Source organism: Mesoplodon mirus (genome assembly GCF_964341445.2).
Source record: "Mesoplodon mirus genome assembly, chromosome: 10".
In the NCBI taxonomy this organism is placed as follows: Eukaryota; Metazoa; Chordata; class Mammalia; order Artiodactyla; family Ziphiidae; genus Mesoplodon; species Mesoplodon mirus.
Window position 1 is genome coordinate 5124804 of NC_138986.1, and position 19070 is coordinate 5143873.

The window sequence follows — 19070 nt, forward strand, 5'->3', positions numbered from 1 at the left end:
GTATGGTTCAGATTTATGGAAATGAGATTAAACTACTGATTAACTGTACCTACAATGAAAAGGATATTTTTAGTAGATACTTGATGGTAACAGATTTAGACTTGCCAGACTAGTTATACTATATGTAACTAAAGAAATGACTATTCTCTAGTTATGCATGGTTTATTCTGTGATTTAAGAAACAAAAGAGATTAAAATAAATGATTACTGAAATCAAAGAAACATCTGAAATAAAAATGGTATTATCCGGGGTAAACAAGTTCGTTAGGTAAAACATTATAACTCTACAAATGAATGAAGTGTGATCATCTCAAAATCCCTATTACTTTTGCAGTGAAATTAGAAAATGCTAAGGTTTCTCTGAGTTCTTGTGCTTGCTGGAAAAATGGGGGGAAAAGAACTTACTTTGTAAGGTTGTTTTGAAACCCCAATTTGAATTTAAAAAGTTTGAACTCTAAACATTAAGTTATGTGTGGTGTTATGTAAACTGATGGAGACACATTCAAATCATCAAAATTATTAGAAAAATTAGAATTATGTCACAAGGAGCACAGGTACCACCTTTACCGAGATTTATTAGCCTTATCTCCAGATGTGAAACACAAGATGGAATATTTATTACATTTAATTATAAAATTTTAAATCAAGCACAAAGTCTACCAACTCTCCCCTCCATACCCCCAGGTCCCTTAAGCCAGGATTAGATCTTTCGCTATATACCATTAAACATAATAGGCACAAAAACATTAAACTACACACAACTCTCTTTCTACCTTTTTCCAAAAAAGAACTTATTCTACATGGGTAGGTAAGAAACATTTATACTGAAATAATACAAAGGTAATCCCATACTTTAGCTATAAATTCATTCTGTAAATGATATGTAAACTGAATCATATTCCCCACAGAAACAATATGAAACTAGGGATTGTGTACCTGTTCAAAATGTGATATTTAGAATTTTTGTTACAAAAATCTAATGTAAAAACTCATCTAATATAAATATTTTTAAGAACCATGAGAATTATTATATTCACATTTTTGTGATTAAAGATTAAAAACTTTAGTAACACCCAGGGTTTGGGACTGTGTTGAGAAACAGGTATTTTCAGATAACACTGGCAGGACTACAAATTGGTACAAATTTTCTGGAAGGCAACTTAGAAATTTTAATATGAGTAAAGTACTAAAATTTAAAATGCACTTTATATGGAGTGGAGGATAAGATCACTGAAGATGAAGCAATAAAAGAACTGAGAGGCCAAGAGTACTGAAAGGATCATTTACATAAATAATGAAATCTTAGGGGAAAAAATTTCAACTCCTTTTTCTGTTGTCCCATTCTTTCTTAAACTTGAGCTAATCAGGCTTTTAAATCCACCATCCAAAAATCTGTTTGGCAAGGTTACCAATGACTACTACTTGCTAAATCCAATGGTTAACTCCCCATTCTTATCTTAACAATCTTCAGCAACAAACTTCTCTTGGCTTCCAGGACTCCACACTCCTGGTTTTTCTCCAGCCTCAGTGACTCCTCTCCTTGGGGTCTTTTCTTAGGTCACCCTCCAAAATTCCTTTTGGTGTCTTATCTACAATCCCTAAGAATGAACTTCAATAGTTTTTATTATCTTAGAAATACTAAGTGAGTTAAAAGTGTGAAAAGTGCTCAGAATGGTGCTTGGTACATTAGTAAAAGTTAGCTCTTATTTTTCTAAAAGAAAATCTTACCATATTATGGGAAAATTTCACTATGAAACATTAACCTTTCTGTGGTAAACAAGGATATACGCCAGGAGAGTACGTGGAACCCACAGACAACTCAAATAATGTGCTCCCACTAACACAGCTCACCCAACATAAGTATTAATTTGTACAGACTTCTGTACACCCATTACTTGCTTGCAATGAGAAGCTGATCCAAAAAAAGAGAGAAAGCTTTCATCACCCTACTTACTGAGGATGCAACTACATTCTTACCCTATAATAGAGTGATGCAAAGGTAATAATACTTTTGAAAAAACAGGCCACTAATTGAGTTTGCTCCCCTCACAACATTCCCTTCACAAAAAATAAACAGGGAACAGATTTTCCCATTTAAGGATTGGAGCAACGTCTATGTTTGTCTATTATTCTATAGTAAATGATTTGGAAATTATTACTTACTGCAGGTACCAGTAATTTCTTCACCTCCTCAACGGCTCTCTTCAGTTTGATCTCTGCTCTGTTTTGAGCATCTTCCACAGTGATCAGTACATGTAAATCTTCATTGAGATGCTCCCAATTAGGCTTGCCTCGATTTTGCTCCTCCTAAAAAATTTACAAAGCATACTATTACAAATTTTTCTTTTCAAAGAGACAGCACATCTTTCATAATAACCTGTTGCAATTATTAAGCTATGCTTACATTGTTTTGCTATGACATTATAAACCTTTTAAATTCTTCTCTTGGCAAAAAGCCTGAGTGTGCGACTACTGGGTATTGATAGCTAATTCAACAAATATTTGTTGAGCACCTACTATGTACCAAAAGCATGGAGCCAGATACTAAGAGTATAAGAGTGAACAAGGCAATCACAACCCCTGCAGTGCTCTTATGTACTAAGAAACTTATGTATAGTGTCATCCCCAGGTTATCATGAAAAGCGTGTTATCATTCTTATATTTTACTTATGAGTAAATACAAGGTCATCGAGGTTAATTTAAGCAAGTCACTTGCCAAGGTCAACTGATGAACACCTTGCCAATTTAGGAACTGAACCAATATTTTCATTCTAAAATTCACCGATTTTTCCATATCATTACAACTACTTTTAATAACATTGGCTGAATTCAAGATTAGGAAAAGTATTTTGCCAACAGACACTACTGTATAAGACAAATGCCATTTGTTTTAAGCATTTCAAGTAGTAATTATAGAATCATTTCACTATAAAAATAATCACAAGGAATAAATGTGAGAATAGTCTTAACTGTATTTCTATCAGACCTTACTTTGAAAACAGTGAACTGTACAGTTACTCTTTAACCATACCATCTTAAATACTAGTTTTAGTAGAGAACATCTACGTTTCATTTCCTTGGTATCTTCAAATGACTTAGTGAGCCCCAGGCTGAAAACACTGCCACGCTATAGGGAGGTTTAGAAGTAGAGTTGGCCATACTTCCCTTTCACCTAAGATATAATAATTTCAGAACCATGTCTTGCTTTAAGCTTTAGAGAGAATATACAAATATATTTATAAATATTTCATAAATATGAATTCTTTAAAAATTAAAAACAATATAAATTTATAAATAAATATAAGAATGGTATAAATAAATGCATATGGCTCAGTGCCGGTACCATACATAAACTATAAACAATACCTGTTGTTGAACTTTCATCTTTAAAGATTACTATTTACTGAACTGTGAGATTCCAATCAAAGAAAATAAAACTGGTATAAAAAAACAGCTTTCTACTACAACTCATATGTTTGCAGAGGCCATGCTAGGAAAAAATCTATGGAACTCAGCCAATAGGGATAGAAATAAGTACTTAAAGTATATGCTTCTGCCTCTATTTTCTGTTAATATCATTAGTATGAAAATGCACACAAATGTTGTGAGGGGAAATGAGAAACAAAACAAAGCACACCAACCTATGGTAGGCCATCTATGTGTTCCCGAGGAGTAAACTCAGAGATACCACAGTATGCTCACAGGGGTACCACGGGGTACTTGAAATTTCAAGGGAAACAGCAATAGTTGATGTCTGTCAGATACCATGCAAACTTCTAGCTCAAAATACTGGACTTTATCAATATTAGATCACGCTATATTCCTTGTGATGATGTCTTATCTTTGCGATGCTAGGTTTTCAGTGGTTGCTGTAATATAAAGGCAAGTCCATGCAAAACTCAATGTGGAACAGGAAAACAGGGTGGTAGTGTCCAATCTGATTCTCAGGTTTGAGAATGTGAACAGTGCCCAAGAGAAAAACAAATCCCATTAATAAATAATGTGGCTATTTATAAATAAAATAAAAATTTTTTCAGTTTAAGTTGTTTTGATAAACTAAGTTGTTTGGAAGTAACTATTTAATAATAAGAAGAAAAACTATGAAGTATTTATTTTCACCTAGGGGACACCATGAAAAACTGACAGACCCGAGGAGTCGAAAAGTCGAGAAACTGGGAACGTCAGTCAGGGTTACCTGTGTGCCAAATATAAAATGTGTAGATATACCCTCTACTGTGGCAATAAAAACCAATTTTAAAATCCAGAGTTTAATTTTTATGTTGAAAACTGTTGACGATATTTTCTCACTAAAATTTGTATTTTATCAATTTTTCATAGATAAATTTAATAAAGTTCCGTGTGTGTGTGTGTTTATATTTTAATGAACCTATAAGTGTCTCTACATCTGTACAAATAAGGGACGTCTGCTTCAGGCCAAGATAAAGTAACACGAACAAGACTCTCTTGCCTGAAACAACCAAAAAAAAAACCAGGCAAAACAAAAGAAACATCAGTCCTCAAGCCTCTGGACCTCAGGCAGTAGGACAGTGAGGCTGAGAGATGGGAAATCAATGAAGTAAGACCCATTACTGTCCCAGCTCCCTGGCTTGGGAATCTCTAGGCTGCAGCCCTGGGAACGGTGCCAGGCTGCCTCTCTGAGTTGAGACGACTAAGCTTAGCGTCTTGGGAGACCAAAGCAGCTAGAGCTCACCAGAAAGAATACTGGAAAGAGCTGCACAGAAAGAGAACTCTGGAGATCTGCACAAAGTTGACTCAAGTATTCAACTGAACACTGATCAGCGCATATGTGGGAAGAAATACCAGAGGCCAGAGAAAGAACTAGCCAAAGGATTCAAGGTAAAAGTGCGGTTCTCACACAGAGCCAGACGGGAAAGACTTCATGATATACAGACACTGGGTAAAGTGCACAGAGGTCTTGCCTCAGTAGTGGAAAAATAATTAGGCAGTAGTCTGAACACTGTTCCAAATACTGCCTAAATAAATCTTAAAAGCAAGATCTAAAAGGATCAAACTGTTTCCAATTTAACTGTGTCCCAGAACAAAGCCCAAGAATAACTACAGGAATATGTCCCCCCAACAAGGTAAAATTCACACTATCTGGCATCTAATCAGAAATTAACAGGCAGGGACTTCCCTGGCGGTTCAGTGGTTAAGACTCTGCCTTCCAATGCCGGGGGTGCAGGTTCAATCCCTGGTTGGGGAGCTAAGATCCCACATGCCTCGGGGCCAATAAACCAAAACATAAAACAGAAGCAATACTGAAATCATTCAATAAGACTTTAAAAATGGTCATCAAAAAAAAAAATCTTAAAAAAAAATTAACAGGCAAAGGAGAAGAAAAATGAAACATAAGAAAAATCAATCGAAACCAACCTAGAACTGACACAGATGTTATAATTAGTAGACAAAGACACTAAAAAGCATGTGTTTGTGACATTATTAATGCATACAGATACTAATACAAGGACAACTGAGGAACATTTATAATCCAAAATATTTTAGAAAGGCCTAAGAATGAAAATTAAAATCCTACGTGACTTGCCACAGAAATTTTTATACATGGGGAAGACAAAAGTCAGAGGATTTAAAAAGGAACGGATATTATTTGCATGACAGGAACAAAGAATAAAGCTGCAGTATAATTTGAATTGTGCTTTATCGGAGGAATAAATTTTTGAGTTGTACAACACCTTGGTAAATGATACTCTTAATAAATTCATCAACTTAGGTGCCTGTTAAAAATACAAAAATAAAAAAAAATTATACCTACCCTAATGTTTGCTTCAAAACAAATAGTTTTGCTTATGGTTTCGAAAACACTTATAGACAAAAAAGGTGAAACTAATGTAGTCATGTACTTTCACTCCTTCCTAAAATTCTTCTAAAACACTGTACAGTTTAAAATGCACAAAATCATAAGGAAGAAGAAAATGGGAAAGGAAACAATTTGGAAACTAGAAAGCAGATGGCTAAGTAGTCGGGGACTTAGCTAACCCAGGCAAGAAGAAACCAACTTATACTCAGAGCCTCCATGAAGGCTTAGGGAATTGGCAGCAGTAACAGTCGGGGGTAAGGGTGGGGCTAAGACTGGAAAACTGAAGGAACAGCTCAATCTCCGCATCCCCTATCCTTAAATAGCTGGCTATCTAGCACCCCCTAATTTCTAGCAAAAGACTAGAAATGTATTCCTAAAGAGTTCCACTTTCTAGAACTGGGTTTTGATGGGCAGCTGACAGGATCATTTATGCAGTGAAGGCTGAGGTATCCAGTCTTTTCCCCCACTCCACACCCAGAATGAGGACAGCCAGCCCACACACCGGGGGCAAGAAACTGGAAGACCTTTCTCTGGAAAGTCTGGCCAACCCAACAACAGGAAACCACCTGAAGAAAGCAATCACTGGGCAGTGAGAAGAAAAACTCAAAAAGACTCAGTTAAGAGAAGATACTGCATCTCTGAAACAAGTAAAAAATGCTATGAAAAGAATTCAAAACATAAAAAGGAACTCTTGAAACTTAAATATGACAGTAAAAACAAAAAACGTGATAGAGGGGTTTGAAGATAAAAACTGAATTCTCCCTCCAAGTAGCAGCAAAGACAGAGACGGAAAACGGCGGAGAAAGAGTATAAAAATTAGAGAACTAGTCCAAGAGGTCCAAAAACTGAATTACTGATGTCTCACCAAGAAAAAGGAAGCAGACGGGAGAAAAATCATCAACGTATTACATACTTTAAAACAAAACTGAATGATAAGAGCTTCCAAGTGGAAAGGGCCCAATGAGTTCTCACACAATGAAAGAGTGAGATGAAAACTAAAAAAGTCAACTAGTAGCAAGGTAAGCACAAAATGCAGCAATAGAGAATAAATACCTAAAGAATGTCTTCAAGAGTAAGAAGTGACTGTGGGTGGTGCTGGCTGTTAGCAGAGAAGAGGATGTTTTCTACATCAGGCTCTGCAGAAGTACATATTTTTAATCTATGAGCATATTAAACTTCATTTTAAAAAAGGTTTTAAGATCATTCCACTCAGAAGCCACTTTCATACAACTGTGGTGCATTCTAACTCAGGAAGAGTTAACGCCTTTAACAGCGAGTTTGAGCCTAGTAATTATTCACTACAAATGTAAGTTCTCCCTGTATTTTCTTTCTGTTTCTTAAACAGATAATAAAGGCAATCTGGAATTGGCAAACACTACAGAAGTCAATAAAACATATCCATAAAGGTTCTCTTTCAGCTATAAACAAACAAGAGGTAGAGTAAGATTACAGGGTGTCTACTTCTATATCCCAGAATACCTGCAGTAAGAATCTACTCCCCAAATTTCTCACTTTAATAAATAATTTGGGACAAAGGAAAGGATGAAATGAAGCAGAGAGGACTGAGGGCAAAATGGAGATACACCAAATATGGTCTATCTCCTAGAAACTGTGGTTGAGGCATTAATTTCTTTTTACTGTCACATTTCAAACAGTATTTCAGGAATAAACAGCTGAGAAACCGACGTGGGAAAAACAGCTCATTACAAATTATTTTAATTTCTGTTTTACAGTCACCAAAAGCATTTCATATAATGTGCCACCAAATCTTCAGCAATATATAATAATATGGGTTTTTTGTATCCACTTATTTGCAAATTTACATTTCCAGCACAGTCCTTATTTCTAGACCTCCAAATTCAACTGCCAACTTGACATGTGTGTGTCACTGTCTCTAAAGCACTCTCAACTCACCATGTTCAGCTCATTACCTCCCTTCTGCAAACTAGTCCCCAATTATGTCTCAGCTATTATTGCCCCTGAATGAATTTTCTGAGTCAGTGTGAATTTTTAATACTTGAGGACAAAGACCAATTGGTTTTGAAGAAAGTCTGAAATGCAGTTATCAGCTTTCTTTTGCCTTGACAGAGAGGCTGCTGTACATTCACCCATTCATTTCAATCCACACTAACTTCAGGTGCCATTTCTCGCTTACATTCACTCCACACTGTCAATAAATTGGCCTATTCACAAACATGGATCCTGATACCCACAACTTTATGCAATTTATCACTTACGTCCAGAAAGCTTTCTTTAATATTTACTTTTATTTATCCTTTGCTCTAAGTGTGTCATACTATAGCTGATAGCTATCTGTGCACTGTCTTTAGCTATTAGATTTACTGAGTTGAACGACTGCGCTTTTATTACCGGGGAGCATCACTGAAACCAAACACCACACTGCTTCCCCACAATGCTCTCCTGCATTCATTATTACTGTGTCTGCCTATATAAGCCTCCAGACAGTCTCCCTTGATCATTTATCTTTGTTTCTGGGCCTGCTTCTTTTTGACCTCCTTTTTAAGTTGCCAGTTACATTTGAAAATCTTTACCCCTTATCTTTTACTCTTGTTCTCTTACTTCTCTTCTAGTCAACTCACTCAGATTCTCCAGCATAATGCTCACGAGCGCTGATTTTCATAGCCCACAAAAGACAGTGCTGTTCCTTTATTCTATCAGCTCAATATTACCTTGTTTCAATATATCAGAAGAACGGAGTAAATAAGGGTCAGTCTTTTTAAAACTGCAAGACTAAAGCTGTATCTTAATATAACAAAGCAAAATGAGAGCAAAGACAAGTTATTCATAAACAATTCCTGTGTTTAAAAAAAGTTCAAAGCTCAAAACTGATGATTTGGGTTTTTTTTTATTTAAGAGAGTCTGAAATGACAAGACAGCATTCAAGGAAATGGAATGTATCTTTATTTATATAATAAATTAAAGTTTAGTAGCATATAAAACAGCTCTATAATACCATTCATAACTGATTATGAAACAGATAGACACATTTACCAATAATACTTTATTATGGTCTATATTCTTGGCAAATGTACTATAGAGAAATAAATGTCAAGTAGCTCTTAGTCTCTCACGTGATGATAAAGAAATTCAGAAATGAAAACGATGCTGATACTACCCAAGCTTTCATTAAATACTGTTTGTCGAGTACCACACTAAGCAATATAAACACATCACCTCACTCAGTCATCCTAACAGCCATAAGACTGACGTCCTATTATTCTCACTAACATGTTAATGAGGAGGTTAAGGCCCATAAGGTTTGCCCAAGTCATGCAGACAGGAAGTGTTCTACCAGGGAGAACATTAGAGCCTGCAACTCTCAACAACCAATTCCTAAAACATGACATCACCTACATGAGAGCCCTAAAATTAAGTAAATTGCCTTAAAATAGCATCATAAATTAGTGAAAGAGCCAGAAACAGAACACTGAAGTCTTGACTCTCTAGAATTTTTTCTACTTTACCATTTTACCTTTGAACATTTTTTTAAGTGGAATTTTAAGCACATCTTGTTCTCACAGAATTTTAGAGCTGGTAGGGAATTTGGATGCAGATAAAGAAACAGATTATCTGGTAAATTTATTTAGTGTTTTTTTCCCCTAATTCCACATCATGTTCTCTTTCTCTGTCAATGAATTCCTGATTAAGTCACATGAAGAACAGTATCGACAACTGGCAGAGAAGTACCTGGTAAAACAGATTTCTCACACCTACAAATACACTTTTTTCCTAGATGAGAGAAATGCCTATCAAATTTCAATGACACAAATATACAAAAATAATAAACCTGTGGCCACTTAACACACAATTCCTCCACTCACTAAAATTTTCAATAGGGGAAAATGAAAATCATGTCTTAATACACAATGCATACATATATCGAACACATTCCTAAATTAGGGCTAATTAAAATCACTGTCCTGAAATAAGTTCTAACCATTACTTTTCAATAAAACATCATCCATTTCAGGGGACTTCGCTGGTGGCGCAGTGGTTAAGAATCAGCCTGCCAATGCAGGGGACGCAGGTTCGAGCCCTGGTCTGGGAAGATCCCACATGTCGCGGAACAACTAAGCCCGTGCACCACAACTACTGAAGCCCACGCGCCTAGAGCCCCATGCTCTGCAACAAGAAGCCACCGCAAGGAGAAGCCCGTGCACCGCAACGAAGAGTAGCCCCCGCTCGCCCCAACTAGAGAAAGCCCGTGTGCAGCAACGAAAACCCAATGCAGCCAAAAAAATAATAATAATAAACCTTAAAAAAATCATCCATTTCATTTGCTGTATACAGTGATATACAAATATTAAGTAAAAAAATTCTCAAAATTTGAGAAACTACCTTTGTTTTTGATTAAAACCAAAACAACAACAAAAAAACCTCGATGAGTCACTGACCTCTGAAATTTAAAATTATGCTCTAATTACAATATCTGTTTGAACAACAAAGTAATTATAACATGAAGCATCAGAACACACTGATTGCCCCAACCCCTGCTGACAGACTCTTTTAATTATACATTTGTAGTCAGGCAAATGAGCACAAGACTTCTTCCCCTACTGTGCTCTTAATGTGAAAGTTCATACTCCAAAACCGCCTAGAAAGGAATTCTAAAGTGTTACATATTTAAGCAAACCAAGGTTCCAATAATATACTTATGAATATATACATCTTAAGCCAAGTGATAAAGCCTAACATATAATTATCCCCAGTTGTACATACAATCTTAAATTAGTTTAAAAAACATACATGGAGGACCATTTCTTAAAGGAGATTATACATAATTAAATTGCTCACTGACTGACTCTAGTTATAAAGTTGACTTCAAAAAAAATTTCAACTTGAACTTGAGTCCATCAACCATCATGTTTTCAGAGCAAGTTATTTTCTAATAATATATAAAAATTAGAATAATTTTACATTCAGTTTGTGGAAATCATCATCTAGGAATGTCTTTATAGGCAGCAAGCATTCAACAAATGCTTATTAGCACAATGAAATATTTGCTAAATTCAAAGACCTTTTAATGTTTTATGTCAAATATTTTCCAAGTTAATAAAAGGACTATTCTCAATATTCTTCCTTCATAAGAAACACCTAACTCCTACAAATATTGAAAAACTATCATGTTAGGCCCTCATTCCAATTTTCATATATTAATTCCACTAATTTAATTGTAATTACTGTATTTTGAAACTAAACTTATATATCACCAGCTATGGCCAAACTATGGCCAAATAATATTGGTCTGTCCCAATCATGACCAAAATTAGTAAACTTTCACTAGAGCAGAGCCACTTATAGTACCCATGACCATTTGGGAAGCTAAATATGATCTTGATAAGTTAAGGCTGAAAAGACTGAACTAAATATATGCAAACAGTTTCCCATAAAAGGACAAAAATGATCAAGTGATTTCTAATTGCATTTCCCAGCAAGTTTAAATATCAATGGCTGCCTAGTGCTTAAAAAGAAAAAGAGAGAGAGTAAGAAGAACTGGAATGAAATCCTTCTGGCAACTTTGGGCTGCGTTTCTGTTGCTAACAATCACTCATATAAAAGTAGTTACTGTCCATGGAAGCATGAAATGCTTCCACATAGCATTAATAGAATCATTTCACTATTCATACATGAAACCTTGTACTGGATCTTATTCATTCCCCCATCTAGCAGACATAAAGATTATTAAAGGCATAGAAAAACAACCATTTGTTTTAAAATGTGATGTTTTAAAATATTAAATGGAAATATTTACTTGTTGACGGCACACTAAGGAAAGAAGATTAAAAATAAAAAGGACTACCATTTCTACTCGTGCCCGTTTTCTTTCCCAAATCATCAAAAATCCAATTTCAGAAATCACCTAATGAAAATTTCTCCAGGTTCTCTCAGACAGGATGTTTCCTAGATTCCCATTCTATCATTTGTTCTTTTGACTTAAGCCTTATGTATATTACTATCTAAAAAGCTCCAAGAAGTCTGGAATCACTCAAATCCCCTCTCTTCGCACTGACCACAATAAGTGCCCCATAACTATTCAATATTTACTAGATAGAGCACAGCATGAGATACAAAAATGAAGTCACAGCTAATATTATTATTAACAAAAAATAACATATATAGGGCTTTGTACTCAGCATTTTACATCCATAAAGTTAATCCTTTTTAAACCTTAGAGGTAGATATTATTATAATACCTATTTCTCATTTGAAAATGACAAACTAATGGGCAGAAACCTGACTTACTCAATGTCACTCAGCTATACTGACTTCAGATTATACACTTCTGTCTTAAAGACTTTACAACTAACAGTATGTTAAGAAGACAAGAAAGGTTAAATATTTTAAAAACAAAAACCCCAAAAAGATTACAATTATTTCACTCAAAACTGTAACAAGAAACAAGATGAACATTTTGACAGATCTACCTACAGGGCAACTTGCTGCCTCGAGCAAAAGTCCTTACCAGGTCTAGGCATGATAACTTTAAGGAGACAGTAAGTGAATGGCAGCACGCAGTTCACTGTCACAAACCTTTTCCTAAGGGAATTTATTCAGAAAGTAAAATCTATAGATATCCAAAACAAAAGAAAACAATCATTTGTTTTAGAATACTTTTTTTAAAAAAATTTATTTATGTTATTTATTTTTGGCTGTTGGGTCTTGGTTGCTGCACATGGGCTTTCTCTAGTTGCAGTGAGCGGGGGCTGCTCTTGGTTCCATTGCACAGGCTTCTCATTGCGGTGGCTTCTCTTGTTGCAGAGCGCAGGCTCTAGGTGCACGGGCTTCAGTAGTTGTGGCTCGTGGGATCTAGAGCACAGGCTCAGTAGTTGTGGCTTGCGGGATCTAGAACACAGGCTCAGTAGTTGTGGCTCACGGGCTCTAGAGCACAGGCTCAGTAGTTGTGGCACACAGGCTTAGTTGCTCCGTGGTATGTGGGATCTTCCTGGACCAGGGCTCAAACCCACGTCCCTTGCATTGGCAGGCGGATTCTTAACCACTGCGCCACCAGGGAGGCCCTAGAATACCATTTTTAAATATGATTTGTAACATCCATTTGATGATATTCTAAGGAATTTATGATATTGCACTTACTAGCCACTTACTAGCTGTTTAATCTCGGGCAAAGTATCTGAACCTTGGTCTCCTCATCTGTAAAACAGAGGTAAGTTTTAAATGTGTTATGTTTGTATAGCACATAGAAGAGTAGCTTCCATCTCATAATTGATGTCAGCATGGTTTGAACAGGCTGCTATTTAAAATCAAACAGTAATAGAAGATTACAGGAAATGACATAAGTAGGAATATGGGGAAAGGAAGACTGAACAATAGCAAATGAAATAACATGACTAGAAGTTGTAATTTAGAAAAAAATTGTACAAGTACTTTGGGGATAAAGAGTACTAGCTTAAGAAATCTATTTTTTAAATTAACTTAGTCAATAAAAATATATTAAACGTATTAAAATTATTTCAAAATATAATTTTTAGGATACAGAAGCTTAATAAAGATCCACCTGTAATCTCTGAAGTTTCAGACTGAAGAACTCAGCTGATCAAAGCACCGGACTGCCTTCTGTATAGGGTTTGGAATTGAAACAACATGTAAAGGAGGATGACCACAGCTTCCCAGAAAGAGGAATAAACCATAATTATTCCACGAGCTCTACACAAAACAGACTAAGGGTAGTAAAAAGAATTTATAAAAATTTAATGAAATTGAAAAGTTCAAATATTACTTCTTCCGTAATATTTTCCCAAGTCACCCCCTCTATGAGAATTCATCTCTCCCCCACTTTGCTTCCTTCCACAGAATTTTATGGCTTTATAATATACTTAATACTATAATATAGGCTTCTGCATCCGATATAGAATAATAAGCCTCAAAGACAGCAAGACGGTTCTTTTTCTTTTTTGAATTACTCACAATGCATTTAAAAATGCCTAAGTAAGAGTTTGGTACCTAACCAGTAGCTTAATATTCTTCTGTTCTTCCACCCTACGCAGATCCGGACTTGCACTTCTTTTATGATATTTTTATCAGTTTCCCTCAAATATTTATCTGTGTATTTGTCTTATTTTATATGTATATATTCTATAAACTAAATGCTGTCATATACAAACATACTACTAGTTTCTCAACATATATGCATGCTACCATAATAAACACAGTACAAAGTCATTTAAAATGCATTGTTAAATTCATAGTAGGCTTTTTATTTTTAATAAAATTATTTATTTATTTGTTTGTTTTTTGGCTGTGTTGGGTCTTCCCTGCTGTGCGCGGGCTTTCTCTAGTTGCGGCGAGCAGGGGCTGCTCTTCGCTGCAGTGTGCGCGCTTCTCATTGCGGTGGCTTCTCTTGTTGCGGAGCACGGGCACCAGCAGTGCGGGCTTCAGTATTTGTGACACTCGGGCTCAGCAGTTGTGGCTCACGGGCTCTAGAGCGCAGGCTCAGTACTTGTGGTGCACGGGCTTAGCTGCTCCGGTGGGATCTTCCCGGACCAGGGCTCGAACCTGTGTCCCCTGCACTGGCAGGCGGATTCTTAACCACTGTGCCACCAGGGAAGTCCCCACAGTAGGCTTTTTTAACGTCATTATGCATTTTCTTTACTCAACACATGCTAAACTACAATCCTTATATGTCAGAAACCATTTCCCTAGCTTATCTGGCAAAACGTTTTGTATATAGTAAGCATCACAGAAATATCTGGAATTAAATATTCCCCACCCCCCAAAAGTGAACAAGGTACATAATATAGTGAAGAAAGAACACAAACTTGAATGCCAGCCTTATTTCAGTACCATATTTCAGTTATCTCAGTAATAACCTTGAGTAACTCATTCATATATTCATTGATTTTTTCAATAAATATTTATTAACTTTTTCTACTATACAGAAGATACTTTCCTAGTGAACAAGGTTTATGACAGGTAACTGGACAAACATGAAAGCCCTTGAAGAGCTTAGAGACTAGGGAGGAAGACAAACATAAAATAAGTAATAACAGAGTAACTACTGACACTTGAGATGAGTGACAGACATCAAAGTTCACTGTGCTATAAAACAGCATACTAAGCCTGACTGATAAGGCTTAGTACGATATCTCATGAAACTCTATGTCCTCATTTGTAAAGGCTACAGGGTTGCAAGGATTAAATGAATGAAAGGGTGTTTAAGACAGTGACTATTTCACAGTACCTAGTACTTCTGCTGTGTAAGCTGTGTAACCCCTACTACCCCTACTCCTTTCCTAAGTCTTCTTAAAAGATGGCTTTCCAGCTAACAGGGATTTCCCTTAAATCCACTGCGGGACTTCCTTCCTGATATTATGTTAACATAAATAACCATCAGGAAAGTCACAGTTCCTCAATTACAAAGCCTTAAAATTAAAGCCATGGTAAGAAAAGAAAAAATTATAATAATAATAAAATAAAATAAATTAGGAATTAATCAACAATTCCTCTGGATTAAAAAATACAGGTACCCACTCCCAAATACCTGGAATGTCATAATTCTTTTCTTGGTAGTGACCATCAACCTTGAGAAGTTTTAGAATTAAGATTAGAATGATAAAAGTAAATAAAACCCATGGTTAACAGTCTTTGTGTGTTTATCTAAAATATCTGTAACATTTAAAATTATCTGGCATATTTAAATATCTTAAGATTATCCTATTTCAACTAAAATAAATGTAGATGGGGACCCACCACACACCCCAGAAATTATAGGAGGGATGTGTCGGAAACATCCACATTTTAAAAAGCTCTACAAAGAGTTCTAATACACCGCCAGACAGTAGTAGGTATAATTACTGTGAATAGCATACCTCTACACTTCTTGGATAGTAATTTGGATGATACAATGTCTGACGGTGATCAAAAATTCAATTCTGAATTATCCAAATGGTTAATGTATTATGAGCAGAGTTCTTTCTTCTCCTAATATTCGGAAGTGTTAATACATATTTCACATATCCATACTTCTCAGTGGATAAAAAGCAATGATAACTTTACTTAATTGGAAGAACTAGGTGAATCCAGGGTTTCATGTTTTTCCTATATCATACTGCCTATCATCCAAAACCTATAAAAATCCAAGACTTTTCTTCTTTTACTAAAATTTGGCTACCAAGATATAAGAAGTGATATCTTTCTTATACCCCTTCAGTATAATTCTATTAGCGAGACATAAGCATAAAAGTCATATGGTTAATTAATGCAGAACAGTATGTTATGTAATGCAATCTTCCTTTTAAAGATACCAAATACTTTCACTTCCTGTGGGTACTTCTGAAATATAACCAATCCAGAGTAAGACTCTGACATGTCAAAGATGTTAATAAATTGAAAACATCAAGATTACTCTTCAGTGATGTTGTTAGCATGACTTGAATGGGTTTCAACAGAGTCTAAATACAAGTAAGTATGAACACAACCAAGAGTACCATTTCAAACACTTGCATCTAATAGCTGGTAGTCAAGCTAAAAGAGGGTAGTTTTTAGAATTGTCTCTTACCTTTTTTCCCCCACTCTACAGGGGTTTTAACAGGCAAAAATAACTATATGAATGCTTTCCTTCATGAATTACAGTTATGCATCCAACATTTATAATTTCCCTAAAACTTGTTTTTAAAAAAATCCTGAACTTTTGCCAACTAAAACCTGGCCTGTTACACTTAACACTTTTTATTGTTACAAATTGTCACTTTTTATATATTTTATACATTATCCAATGTTATAATAATTAATGCTCAAGTTAAAGGTTAACGATTTTATTGCTATTTTTACAATTTGAGCTAATTACCTGAAAATTCAACTATATCAGCCAAGAAAGGAATAATCTCTCAGCAGAATAAAAAATAAAACTTCAGATGTTTTGTTTTCTTATTAGAAATCATTTCAAGCATGCTCAAGTTTTGTTTTCTTTATTAGAAATCATTTCAAGCATGCTCAAGTTTCAGAGATGCGGAACTAAAGTGAAATTCTTAAATTCCTCTCCCTGTTATCAACTAACATCCATATAAGTGTACAATCAGATACTATTTGCTTCAAAGTCTTAATAACAGCTTTAAAATGTTCCACTGGAATAAAAGCAAAAATAAACAAATGGCACCTAACCAAATCTATAAGCTTTTGCTCAGCAAAGGAAACCATAAACAAAATGAAAAGATAACCTACGGAATGAGAGAAAATATTTGCAAATGATGCAACCAACAAGAGCTTAATTTCCAAAATATACAAACAGCTCATATAGCTCAAAAAAAAAAAAAAAAAAACCCAATCAAAAGACGGGCAGAAGATCAAAATAGACACTTCTCCTAAAAAGACACCCAGATGGCCAACAGGCACATGAAAAGATATTCAACATTACTAATTATTAGAGAAACGCAAATCAAAAACCACAAGGAGGTATCACCTCACACCGGTCAGAATGGCCATTATCAAAAAGAATACATATAATAAATACTAGAGAGGGTGTGGAGAAAAGGGAACCCTCCTATACTGCTGGTGGGAATGTAAATTGGAGCAGCCACTATGGAGGACAGTATGGAGGTTCCTTAAAAACTAAAAATAGAGTTACTATCAATATGTATCGAGCAACCCCACTCCTGGGCATATATCTGGAAAACATGAAAACTCTAATTTGAAAAGATACATGCACCCCAATGTTCACAGCAGCACTATTTACAATACCCAAGACATGGAAGCAACCTAAGGGTCCATCGACAGATGAATGGATAAAGATGATATGGGACACACACACACAATGGAATATTACTCAGCCATAAAAAAGAATGATATACTGCCATTTGAAGCAACATGGATGGACACAGAGATTATCATACTAAATGAAAGTTAAGTCAGAGAAAGATAAATATAGTACGATATCACTTGTGAAATCTAAAAAAAGATACAAATGAACTTGTTTACAAAACAGAAACAGACTCACAGACATAGAAAGCAAACTTATGGTTACCAAAGGGGAAAGGGGTGGGGAGGGATAAACAGATACACATTACTATATATAAAATAAACAACAAGAACTGACTGTGCAGCACAGGGAACTATATTCAATATCTTGTAATAACCTATAATGTAAAAGAATGTGAAAAAGAATAATTATAAATGAGTCACTTTGCTGTATACCTGAAACTAACACAACATTGTAAATCAACTATACTTCAATTAAAAAGAATATATATGTGTGTGTGTGTGTGTTTCATCAGTGACCAAGGAAGAGTACATTACTTGTCCACTAGTGATTAAAGACAATAAGATGTGCCTGCACAGGATACCCACGTCCACTATCTTTCAGAATAAACTTGGCTCCAGTTCCTCTTAATTAAGGAACAGATGTAACAAATGTTATTCACCATCTAAGTGAAATATGAATGCAATGGAAAACACTTGCTCAGGTCTAAGACAAACTTTGTAACAACCATATGAATCACTGTAAAGCTTATGAATTAAACTTACCATTTACAATTACTATGGTTAAGTTTGAGAACAAAGTTCAACTTAAATAATGCTAATAGTAATCATTACAACCAGAGAAAACATCTTTTTGAAAATGACCACAGAAGTAAGTAAAAGACCCAAAACTGAATGCAAATCTGACTCTCTCATGTCCCCTTCTCCACTGTGCCATACTGGAAGCATCATCACTGAACCCATTCTCTTCTTAGGTCCACATGAAATGTGACATTATCTCCAAGGCCCCCTTTTTTGTCAAGCTGTCTCAAGAGCTCTTTCATCTGAACTTCTCTAGCAGTCCTCTAGCTGTCCTAGTCATCTGATTCTTATTACTGACACATTTTGATAAGGCAACTCCATATCTCTATGTATCTCATCTTTTTATTTCTACTATGGGTGAGGATTCTACTTAGGATTAGGATTCCTGCCTGACACGTCTTAAGAATATTCTTCACACTCAAATGTTTAGTTAGTGAAATAAAAATGAATCTGGTGGGAAATGGGAGAGAAAATACGAAGTTCAGTAAACGCCAACTCTACATAACAATGCTGGTTCAGCTAAGTTTATCTACAGAGCAGAACATGTACCAATAGATCTTCACACTGAACAGACAATCCGATGACTACTTTCATGCTACTCTAAAAAGAAAGACTAGGGGCTTCCCTGGTGGTGCAGTGGTTGAGAGTCCGCCTGCCGATGCAGGGGACACGGGTTCGTGCCCCGGTCCAGGAGGATCCCACG

The 19070-nt window shown here is 35.5% G+C and overlaps 1 protein-coding gene across 5 annotated transcripts in view; it reads right to left on the bottom strand.

Moving 5' to 3' along the window:
• The window catches only part of QKI (QKI, KH domain containing RNA binding), a 139178-nt gene that overhangs the window by 36583 nt on the left and 83525 nt on the right, over positions 1-19070 (bottom strand). For all 5 annotated transcript variants that reach the window (XR_014295146.1, XM_082634043.1, XM_082634042.1 and 2 more), the window contains exon 4: positions 2164-2307. Coding sequence is in view for 4 of the 5 variants with exons in the window: in XM_082634043.1 (XP_082490169.1) it covers positions 2164-2307 (144 nt within the window). In the remaining variant the exon portion in view is untranslated. The remainder of the gene's footprint in view (positions 1-2163; positions 2308-19070) is intronic.